General features: G+C 41.7%; 1 protein-coding gene across 1 annotated transcript in view; it reads left to right on the top strand.

Annotated features, from left to right (window-relative positions):
• Positions 1-12,487, top strand: part of USP34 (ubiquitin specific peptidase 34) — a 2,509,780-nt gene that overhangs the window by 114,608 nt on the left and 2,382,685 nt on the right. The window contains exons 4-6 of the mRNA XM_085612349.1: positions 9,279-9,329; positions 11,405-11,554; positions 12,392-12,459. Coding sequence (XP_085468475.1) covers positions 9,279-9,329; positions 11,405-11,554; positions 12,392-12,459 — 269 coding nt within the window. The remainder of the gene's footprint in view (positions 1-9,278; positions 9,330-11,404; positions 11,555-12,391; positions 12,460-12,487) is intronic.

Below are 12,487 nucleotides of genomic sequence, written 5' to 3' on the forward strand. Positions count from 1 at the left end.
CAAGGTGAACCGGGCAGATGCGATCGGTGTCTGCAGATGCTGGGGGATGACTACTCCACCCCATGGGAGATGATCACTGTTTTTTGAAGTGCTGTGAAGTCCTCCAAGTGTTGGGGAGGAGGCTCAGCTGCAGGACGAGTCATGTCTTTGCATTTGTTAAGGAGCAAGCAGCAAGGCAGGGTCTGGCACTAATTTCTGTGTAGTTCCTTGTGATGTCCTCTTTTTGTCCTCTTTGTTCCCAGGAAGTCTAATCTGGGGATCTGGTTTCAGGGGGACACCTAAATACTCAATTTAGAGGAGTACGAGGTAGTAGCCAGTGGGATACCTACCACTAGGGTGACTACACCCCCTATATGATCACTTCCTGTGAGGAGCGGGCATAACCCTGACAAAGAAGTCCCTATTTTACCAAAAACAAGATAGTGAAACCATTCTCTGGCTGTTTACTTCAGGTAGCCCACCTTAGGGATGTAGCTAGGCTGTGGGTGAAACATGCCTCTGGAATAACTAATTTCCCACCTGCTCTGATACCAAATGGGCCACAGGGGGTGGCATTCTCCATGTCTGGGGGAAAGCCGGTGTTGCATTTCAAAGGCGGCAGAGGCTTTGAAGCCTCTGGCCTTTATATGCTATATTGCTAAACATACTGCTGGAGGAGTTGCAAACCCCTTCTGCCGAGCAGGCATTGTTCCTGACCTCTGAGAGCGTGGGCTCTCGCTTGCAGGGGTCAGAAACCAGTCTGGTGGTAGGCTGCAAGATGTCAGTCAGTCAACACACTTAGAGGTTCCCCTTGTGGCCCTACTAGTCTCTAAGGTGCCCTCTGGGTGTATGTCTCAAATCTGATACTGGCATTAGTACAGATTTAATAAGACAAGATGTTTGATACCAAATACCATTATTCCCAGTGAAGCCATTAGGTAGCTGGTAACTCGTAATGACCAATGTATAGTACATCTCCTCAAAATGGCTTCCTGAGCACGTGCAATGCCTAGCAATGGCTAGGCATCACAGGGGCATATCTGCTCATGCAGATGTTACCTCACATGTAATATAATGTGCCCTGCCTTAGGGCTTGAGGTTCTGCTGTAGGGGGTGACTCACATGTAGTACATGCAGTGTACATAGGCATTGCTTCCTGGGAGTGGGCAATGTCGTGTTTTTTAAATGGCTTGCACCATTTCACGCATCCTGCAACATAACGGAGATGACAACACAGGTTTTGAACTCCTGAAAATGATCACAGTGGCCTCTCAAGTTGGACGTCTAAAAGATGAAATCAGCTTGCTGCACCACCTCACAAACATTACTTTGCCTTCAAACGTGACTATACAGCCTTCAATATATGTTTTACAGCGACACTTAATCCACAGCAATGGTAGTTGCCTGCAGGTCTTTAATTGTTGCCTTGAAAAGGAAATTGCTGCAGGTCAAGTCCTTGCCTGTGACACTAGCCTCACCACAGCTTCTGTAATGTTGTTGGAATCTGATATGTCTAAAGTAGATTACACAAAGTAGATTTGATTCCTCAAAGCTGAGTCAATCGATGTATTGAATCAGGCAAGGTATCCCAAAACCTTCCCTTGAGATGATATGCTGTTCCAGTTTCACTATGACAGTCTATCAGACAGACAGGGAACGCTGGGGAGAAGGTTCATTCAGTGCTAGTATCTCCACCAGTCCCATATTTGTTTACCTGTGCCGCTAAGCCAAAGCGGACAGTCCTAGATTGCTGGATTGCCCATGGGCAGTAGTTTCAAAGGAAAAGGCAGTTGTTACTCTGCACTTTTGGGCAGAATGAACTGCATGTCTTAGGCTGCTGTCACCAGTCCATGGCTCTCAGCTGTGTAGACCACTTGAAGCCTGCACCATTGTGAATCAACAGATGGGGGATGGAGCCAAGTCACTCCTGTGAACAGCGACGCCATGCTGTCCGCAAAAGCAATTGATGAAGGCACATTGTATTTCTACAGTTTAATCAGGATTTCCATTGGGATTTTTATCCATTGCACCTGAGGTCAACAGAGAGAGGAGCAGGTGCAGGGCTCTGAGAGAATGGTAGCTGTTGGAGCGTGACCATCCATAAGTCAGCTTCTCCCTCACCCATCCCAGAACTAAAAGTCTTAAAGGCAGCTCCATGTGTTCCTATTATAAAATGCTGTTTGAAGCTGTTAAATTCCTAAGGAGCTTTACAATAGCCACAAACAATGCTGAAATAAAACCCGTTTCCTCCAAGCCTTGCAACAGTCTGTTCCATCAAGATCCAACAGGTTTTGGTACAAGTGCCAAGTTTGTATCTGGCATTCTACCTGAATCTGTTAGTAATCTTTTCAGTACTGTTTGCAAACACTCCTTCCTCCCTTTTCTAGAAGCTACTTCACAGCCTCGAATTCGGCAGTTCATCAACCTTCTTTAGACTCGTAATAAAGCTTTACAGAAATCCTTTTATTTGTAAATTTTAGGAAAGTTTCCTGGTCACGCGTTTATTGAGGAATCCATTTCTAGATTCTGCTTGATGTTTACAGTAAATCAAAGGCAGAGACAACTCCCATTTGAATCTTTTGAGAAGGGAACTGAGGAGAAACTTTGAGAATCGTGGCAGGGTCACTGTATATCTAAAACAATTTACTGCTGTCAAGAGTTATAAAGAGGGACATTCCTTTGTAAACTTTTATTTTAATCATTAGTTTCAATTTTAGGGGGGGGGAGACTCAAATTGTTTCTAAATAATAGTCTGGTAGATAAGAGACGTGATTCTACTAGAAGGCTTGAGAAGTACAGATCTATTAGTTGCCAATGGGAGATTAGGAAATTATATTATAGCAAAAGTTACACATAAATCACCCTTTCGTGGGTCGATTATGGCCTATTTACTCATTTCAACAGATAATTTCAATAGGCTATCATATGTGGAAGTTCTGGAAAATTCTAATAGCGACCATATGTTGATCCCCTGTGAATTCGAGGTGACTTTAATGGAAGTAGGCTTGTGGGATTTTAAAGATAAATCTGTAGATTTAAAAAAAAACAAAAAAAAACAAAACGGTAGAATATATTGGAATATCCGAGTAGCCTCAAAATCAAGAGACACTAACAATTCTAATAGGAGATCAGCAACATACAATAATAGGAGATCCATAAAACTCTCAGCTAGAACCCCTGGTATCTTTCGGTCGCATTATAGATACCTTGGTTACTGCATGTAAAGTCAATTGTTTACCATCCCGGCGAAGGTAACTCCCAAATCCGATATTATGTATAAATAGGGAAATAAATAATCTAGTGAGGGCCCAATTCCTGAACTTCTCCCTTGATCAAAGTAAATTAATTAACTTACTAAAGGGGGAAAGATTAAGGAAAAAATGCTCCCCAAGACAAGAAAAGGAGGACTATAATTGGGTCCAGTTAAAAGAGGCGGCCTCAAACAGCAATGCCAAAAGGTATTGGGAAATTATCTTAGACTGTTGTGGCTCAAGTGTAAAATCCCTCCCAATCCCCATAAAAGAAGACGACCAAAAACCTTATCTCGTAGATCTTTATTCTACTAACCCAAATTCAGCTTGGTCTTCTGCCTCTAACTAAATCATCTAATCTGCCTGAATCTAGCTATGCTCTTACAAGGAGCGAGGTTGTAGTACTCATCAAAAGAATGGAGCTTCAGTGGCAATGGGTCCTGACGAAATTCTCATGTCAATTAAAAAAGAGCCTTTGCTATGGGCTATACATCTTTCTCTTTAAATACTACTATCTGCAAGGGAAGAGTCCCTCCTCCTGGTCTGGTAGTATCTACTGGCAAATAGATCTACTAGATGCAGTTGGTAAAGTATTTGCACATGGTATCTTGGATCATCTTACTGACTGGGTGTTGGAGGAGGAAATTCTCCCCAAAGAACAAGCAGGATGTAGAACAGAGCACTGCACCATGGATACTATCTTTTGAAATTAAAAGAGAAGTACAATTTAATCTGTGGGTCAAATGAACATGTGCCATTTATAGATTTTACAACGGCCTTTGATAAGGTAGACCGGCAAACACTTTGGAAATTTTTTTAAAAAATGGGAGTGCTTTTATCCCCATTATCCCGTTTAGCCCTAATTATAGCTTTGCAGTCTCACACGTGGTGCCAGGTGCTATTAGTGGGAGATCAAGTCTAAAGGGCCCTAATACCCACAAATAATGTCCTGAAGCAAGGCTGTCTGTTAGCCCTGATACTTTTCTCTTTGTACAAAGCTGATCTACCCAAATAGTTTTCTCGTCAGGAGAGTGATGCGCCGAAGATAGGCGGCCGCCCTTTCTCTTGTCTGATGTATGCAGATATCGCAATTATTGATTTGATTCCCTTCAGGTTAAATAAGAAATTGAAGTAACTGCAGAAATATATGATGGTACAGTATTTGAAGATAAACGTTTCTAAAAGTAAAGTTTTGATTTGAAAAAGTAGAAGGAACGGAAAGTTTCACAATTATGTTTGGTGAATTGGTTCTGAGAAATTCGAGACTGTAGATTCCTTTCTTTATTTGGGGAAATAATTAGCGGGAAATACGAAGAATAAATCCCACATTGAACGCAGCTCTTCTAAAGCTGGGTTGAAGGCACTTTCTGCACAAGATGTTTTTAAAGCGAAAGTCCCCTCAACACTATTATATGCTATTGAATCCATCCAAGTAGAAGCGGGGCGCTTGCTTGAAAAGATAGACGGCCCTATTTTACACAAATTATGTAATCAAATACATTGGTCCCGACACCTGCTTTGTGACTGGAATTCGGTCTGATAAGCTCATTTGTCCACGGCTTAGCTAGAGTGATTCAGTGGGGATCTTGGCTGAAGAATAGTGAATCGTATACAATAAAGGGTTTCTTGTGTCAGGAAATGTTTGTTGCAAAAGAGGATAAATATTCCTTCTCCCGTAACTCACTTTGATGTTAAACCATTTCAACACACAAGAGGAGCTTGTGATCTCCCTCCTGCTCTTGGAATTCAAAACCTTTTTAAAAAGCACTAATTGTATCACCAGTTTTCAGAGAGATCTCAAGTATTGTAGGTTGAATAAAAGATTAAAGATAATAACCACAACAAGTAACCAAAAAGTGGCTCAAAAATATTTAACCTGGAATTTAGAACATGGTATTCGCCGTCTGCGGACCTTATTTTGTATGAATTTACTATTGTTAAATGAATTATCAGCAAATTGGTCTTCCACTATGAAAACCAGGAAATACCATAATATTGTTTGTTTGCCCAGCCTTTTTACCACATCATCTTCGGCTGTTTCGGCCAATGTTTGTACAGAATAACATCAAAATTGTAGCGACGGCTCGCGAGCTTCTCTTTCACCCAAAAAAGGAAATGGTATGTGCAAATATATAAACATTTTAAAATATTTTTTGAATCTGTTTAGCCTTTAATATACTACTACTAGAAAGGAAGGAAATTATAGGTCCTTCCTTCAGTAGTGTTGTTGGAGGCTGACTTCGTATATGATGCACACTTCAAGTGAAGCAACTTAAACTAATCCAGACAACCCTTATGGTGATTTTAGTGGTCTTAGACATCCATACAAAGCTCTCTAAGTGGTAGCTGTGGAGAGCAGCCTTCAGGCTTAGTTCAGACGAAGTGTTAAGCAGCTTGGTTTACCAGATCTAATCATATAGTGTAGGTTAAACTAAAAAGAACCACCCAGTGTAGCTATACAAATAGATCTATTTTTTAATACATACTCACTAACATATTGGCATATCTCCTACCCATCGATATCAACACACATGCACACAATACTTCAATTGTAAACAGGTAAGTAAGCCCAAATATGCGGTGGTCTCCAAGGGGAGAGCGAACCATGTATTAAAGAACCGGAATGCGAACTGCGACTTGGACCAGGAGACCCAGAAGAGCTGGGGACACAAGGGACCACCCGAGGTAAGTACCCAGGAACTCCACTGAGGTTATGTGCAGAGTGTAAATGCAGCCACTTACTCAATACAAGTCAATGGGAAAGTCGCTGTTGCAGTTTAAAAAAAGGAGGACCTTTCCCAGTGTGCCCTGAAGAAACCCTGTGGGGGACAGAAGGTTGGAGAGTCACCCCACCCATGGCTACTCCAGGAACCAGGATACCTACACCAGGGGAGCCGAGTGCATAGGTGTGAAGTGACGTTGGAAACCGCCGTAGACCACAATGGAATTCAGGAAAGATCCTGCTGGCAAAGAAGGTGAAGGAGTCCGGTGGAATTCAAGGGTGGATTGCGGATAAGGAGAACCTGAATTCAGAGGGGACAGAGTCTATGGCACTCCGAGGTGACCAGGAGGCACGGAAGAACAATGTCCACCGATGACGGAAGATGCAGGAGTGATGAATGTGACCTTGTCTCTGCAGCTGTGAGGACCAGGCAACGCTGTGGAAGACCTGGAGCTGTTTACAAGCTGTCCCGCGTTGGAAGTTGAGAACCAGGAGGTAGGTGTCTGGCGGAAGAACCTAAAAGCCTTGGCAGCAGCAACAGACATTGTGAACTATAAAGGAGCAAAGTTGAGGCCAGCAAGGTCCAAGAAACTCACCTAATGCAGGAGAGTCAGAGCAGGCCCCAAGGAAGCAGGGGAACCCACCGAAGCCAAAGACGACCCACAGGCCGAAGACCAGGAGTTGCAAGAGAAACTCGAGCAGCTCTCCAAAGATGCAGGTCCACCGTGCAGAGGATGTGGTGAGGGCAAAGAGCTTGGTAGGAAGAGATGCTGGAGTTTCTTTAAGCCCAAAGATCTCTGGAGTACAAAGCCAACAAGCCTTGGCAAGGGCTAGTCAACACGCTGCACAGAGGTTATGTTCCAGCGGTTCAGACGAGGGATACTTGACTCAAACTTGCTGAGAGGACAGGTCAGGCCTTGAGAGAGTTGCAGAACCACCACCTGTGTTTCTGGGCCTTTTAAAGTTCGTGGGACAATAGGAGCAGCAGACCAGTCAGCTTTGTTGCGGTGCCTGCAGATGCAGGGGAGTGACTTCTTCACTTCAAGGGAAATTGATTAGGGTGTCTCTGATGCCCAAAAGCCTGGACAGGAGCCTGTAAGAAGCACAGGCACATGTCGAAGAAGTTTTGCAGAACAGCAAGACCAAGAGCAGCAGGAGTCTTCCTTGGGGTATTCTCGGTTCCAGGGGAAGTCCAGCAAAATCCAGGTGACCAGACGGTCGAAGTGGAAGTGGTTTCGGGTTTGAATCTTGTATCGCAACGAATCTCAAGAGCAACCCATAGGGAAACCCTTAAGTACCCTAGGAAAAGGGTTGTAACGATTCAGGGTTTCCTCCCAGAGGAGGGGCTGGACATAGGGGAGGATACTTCCATATCCTTTGTCCAGTTTTATGCCAGAGCGGGAGCCGAAGACTCCCTGAATTGGCGCAAACTGGAATATGCAAGGAGGGCACCAAATGTGCCCTTCAAAGCAGTCTGGTGGTGCTGGCAAGCGCCCACACCCCAGCCCAATACACTAAGTTCTGTCTGGGAGGTGGTCACACCTCCCTGTGGCAGGAAACCTATTGTTCTACCTTCCCCTGCTTGATATCAGCTCAGCAGCAGGAGGGCAGAATCGAGTCTGGGGTCGGCCGCAGCACTAGCTTGCTGGCAGACCCTGGAAGGCTGTTACCAGTAGCACTGGGGGCTTCCCGGAAGAGCCCCCTCGTGCCTGAAATCATACCGCCAACACCGGTAACAGTGTTGGGGGTATGATTTCAACATGCTTGATACCAAATGTGACCAGGTTCGGTACAGCAAATATAGAGTTCGCTGTCACGTAAGGACGCATGGCCACTATATGTATGAAAATGGCTGACTTTCAAAGCCTGCAGAATCGACTTTGAGGTTTGAAGGGGGTGTCCTGTTCATGCAGGGCATCCTCACACTTCTAACATAGCACCCTGCCTCCAGGATTAAAAGGCCTGCCTTAGGAGTGACTTATCGGTTTTAAGTGCAGTGACGTGAGATATAAGAAAACGTATATCTGCCGTAAGTGGTGCTAGCACCAGCTTACACAGTTGCCAAGGCAGGCCTGTAGTCACAGATTGATTGGTCTCTCATGGGTGGCATAATACATTCTGCAGCCCATGGGAGACCCCTGGTGTACCTATGCCCTGGCTACCTTAGTACCATATACTAGGTACACCAGTAGCCAATTGGGAAGGTACCAAAGTACTTATTGTCAAATATAGGGAGAAAGCACAGTGACTGGGGTCCTGATTAGCAGGATCCCAGTCAGAAAAGTTCTATAACAGAACTGCACCAGTAAAAAGTGGGGGTAACCATGAAAGCAGATCTGACTTTCCTACAAGGGTATACTATTTATATTGCCTATAGCTAGAAAGGAGGAACTCGCAGCAAGAGATAGGAAATTCAAACTTAATTCCTGCTTGCATCAGGGGACCCACCGTAATTGTTATGACCAGGTATGTAATTATAGGGCCTATTTACAGAATTCTACTATGGCTACCTGTGTCATTTTACTCTCTGGAATAATTTTCTACCCAACTTTTGCTGTGAAGGGGAGGGAAGATTTAGCCACAAATGTTCCTGATCTTTTTCTCTTTTAAAACAATTTGCACATAAACTCTTGCTGCTAGGTGACTGGATTTTTGCACATAACTGTACATTTTATGAAAATTGCTCTTATATGAAAGTTTAATATTCACAAATTGCGTAGGTACTTAATTCAGTGTATTTGTTTGGGTAAAGGTTTTAAATATGTAATTGTAATTTGACTATTCTGTTATATTGGTTACCAACCTTCTATATATCCTGCTTCATTCAGTGTGTCTATACCTCTCTCGCATATTTTTGCGCACATCTTTTGCTGCCAAGGGAGAACTAAGTTTCTGCCACAAATGTAATTAATCCCACTCTCCTTTGAATAATTTGCATATACACCTCTGCTGCTATGTGGCTATGATTCTTGCACAAAACCGTAACTTCAATAAATTGCTTCTGAATGGAAGTTTTAATAATAACAAATGGCCTATGTATTTAACTCCATTTATTTACTGCGGTAAAGGATTTATATATGTAATTGTAATTTGACTATTCTGTTATATTTGTGACCATCATTTATATAACTTGTTTCATTTTAATGTGGACCTCATTAGAGATCAAAATCTCAATGAATTGAAATGACTCAAAGTGTGATAAACTGTGTACAGGGAAAGTCCATTGTTACAGGTAAGTAACTTAATATAGAAAGACAACATGTTATCAATTTAATTTGTTGTTGCAAATTTCATGTGGCAACTAACACTTTATTTTGTCTCACCAGGATATTTCAGCCCAAGAAAGTAATATATTAGGAGCGTTTTGTGATATGAATGTAAGTGATTTTATCATTTGTTTTTTGCTGCTCATAAAAATTTAACCTGTTAAATATGTAGTACCACAACTTCAGGCAAATGCACATAAACCTAAGAAAGTATGTATTGTATCTTCTTTTTTATTAACATAATACTGAACTGTGTTGGTAACGAATGAAACGAAAAAATACACAGCGTCAAATATTTAGTTTTAGACGTTGGCTGCTTCTTCCATAATGAAATGAGTTGACAGCTGATTTTTCTGGGTATACGCTTTGAGTGCCTTATAATATCAGTGCTCATGAAACTCTTAATTAATTGCACTTGGAAGGAAAAACAAATTACTTTCCAAATAAAACTCAACTTCAGCATGTAGCTGTATTCTTTGGGGTGGATCATCCGGTGCCCGGATGACTACATTTCATCAGGAACACTGATTTGCTGCCATGGGTTTTCCTTTTTCTGTTAGCCCAGTTTGTCCAGTTGCGATTAACCCAGACTAAAATTCATAGAATGTGTTATGCTCTTAAAGCAAAGACTGGAAAATACTGTTCCTGTTGATATGGGATCATCCGGTAACCTTAGTCCTACTGAGCAATCCTGTGGTCTTCTCGTTGCTAACGAGTTTTTTGCAAGTGAGTATAGCAGGGAGGAATGGAGAGAGCGGTTCGAAATGTAAGAGCGACTGATGAATTACATATCTAAGACGTTTTGAAAAATGGAAACATTTTCGTGAGAAGTAGGTGACAAAGCAAAAAGAAATAAAGATGAGAAATGAAAAGCATCAGAAGTGACAAGACTGGAGACAACGTGAAATAGAAAAGAAAATGACAGAAAGCATCAACTTTGAGGCACCCAGAGTAATGAAAAATTAACGAGTGCTCACAGAATGGGACAGACTATGTAAAAGATTAAAAAAAATACCCCGCAGAGGGACGAAAGGCAAAAGGTAACAGAGAAAGGACACAAGGAATAAGAGCAAGGAAGAGAAAGAGTGTAAATCGATTATGAGAAAGATCACAAAGGAGATAGAGACCAAAGGAAAGGCAACCCATGCAATTAGCACGCACACAAAATGATAGCCACCCTAGAGGAGATAGGAGAGAACAAAATACATTACACACCCAACTGGAAAAAAAGAGGGCATAAAGACTGCAGAATGAAGCAAATGACGAGCACATGAAATAGGAGAGATGATTCAAAAAATGAGTATTCAAAAATTCAAGAAAGGTATACAGCACAACATTGAGCAAGCAAACAAAGGCATGAAAAATGTTGGCCAAAAACAGAAAAGTATGGAGGATTTTATATTTCATTTATTTATTTTATTTTATATTTTGCGGCGTTGTATATAGCACAAACCTGACCCTATATCAGGTATCTGAGCGCTTTACATAGCACCAGTTGTGTTACATGAGTACACATTCATTTTTTTTTTGGTAGGCACGGGGAGATTAAGTGATTTGCCCAGAATCACAGGATGTTCAGCGTCATTGCTGAGACTCAAACCCAGTTCCCCAGATTAGAGGTCGACAGCCTTAGCTGTTGGGCCAACTCCTCTCCCCAATAGTGAATGCAAAAAAACATGAGGTTGAAAGAGTATATGAAAACGGGAGGGAGCCATGCAACTAGTGGGAAATTAAAGAAAAGAATTGAGAAACTACACCCCCCACCCCCGATTCAAAAGCATAAAATTAAGTTTGTCACCATTTAAGCAGGAGTGAAAAGTATGTGCTGAATGTAGGAAAGGGCAGGTGTGAGTGGAAAGCTCACAGAACTAGCATCCTTTTCAATGTCCTCGACCTGCAGCCTGATTGACAGTTTTCTGTTGCTCAGGATTGCGCATGCAAAACTGAGCACAAGCCTAATTTGTTTTATATGTGCATTTATGTTATCATGTGAAGTTATGTTTCAAACCTAATAATTTGTGCCTTCAATATTGAGCTTGAGAGCATTGACTTCCTTGTCAAAGAAGTTGTTCCAGAACCCTGGGTCACTGAAAGTTTTAACGTTATTTTAGAGACATATATTTGCCTGCTGGAAAGTCAATTTAATAATGATTGATTTTTAATTTAAATTCATTTTTTTTCTGCAGGATGTAGAAGTTCCTTTGCATCTACTTCGTTATGTTTGTCTTTTCTGTGGAAAAAATGGCCTTTCTCTCATGAAGGATTGTTTTGAGTTTGGCACTCCCGAATCACTGCCATTTTTAATAGCACATGCTTTTATTACTGTTGTGTCAAATGTAAGTATGTTTTGCTTTTCAAATAATAAACCTAAAAATTAAGTATTTGGTGAAAGGAATAGTGCTGTAAAGTAAGAAAGTTAAGAAAATACAAATAGTTTTTTATTTGAGGTAGTGGAAGCCAATAATGGTTGGCTAGCCGAGCGATGGTTGACTAGCCAAGCGTTCACAAATATGTGCTGTCTGTTACATTACATCACTGTTTCCAGTGATGCATGAAAAACAATATTTTTTGCAACTACAAAAATGACTCCATTTGTCTTGATTAAGCATAATGATGGTGAGGTAACAGCTGTCATCTGCACCAATGTGTAGGGCAATTGAGTAGTAACTTTCCATGATTCTAAAAGCCATGAGAGGGGTGGGTGTGTGATGCGATGGTGCCTCTGTAAATTAACTAGTGGGTGTTACAAAACATAATAACAGAATGTGGCTCTTTTGGGTAGGAGGTGGGTAATATTGGAGCTTCTGTTGAATCTGAGACGGTGGACTCCTAAGATATGACAGCCAGTTGGTTGTAATATTCAGGGTTGTTAGCACTTCGTCTTCCTGGTACTGGAGCAGTCTCTTGTCCCTTTCTTGAATTGTTTTCTGTTAGTTTGAACCATTTTCCAAATAATGTAACTTCTCATTCTTCGTCACTCCTTATAACAGGACTCCTGCGACCATATTACTTTTCTAGGTATTCTGTCACAAGTGCTTGCATCAGTTTATGTTCAGACTATCTTTTTTAATGTAAGCTTCAGAATCTTATCATGAAAGTGCTTTTCCCTATATTAACACTAGAGATGTAACTTGTGTTGGAATTTATCCCTGTCTATTTTGTTTGGTTTTTAGATCAGAATATGGCTTCACATCCCTGCTGTTATGCAGCACATTATACCCTTCAGGACATATGTTATAAGGCAAGTGGGAGTGTTAAAATGTGCTTAA

This window comes from Triturus cristatus, chromosome 6 (genome assembly GCF_964204655.1).
Source record: "Triturus cristatus chromosome 6, aTriCri1.1, whole genome shotgun sequence".
In the NCBI taxonomy this organism is placed as follows: Eukaryota; Metazoa; Chordata; class Amphibia; order Caudata; family Salamandridae; genus Triturus; species Triturus cristatus.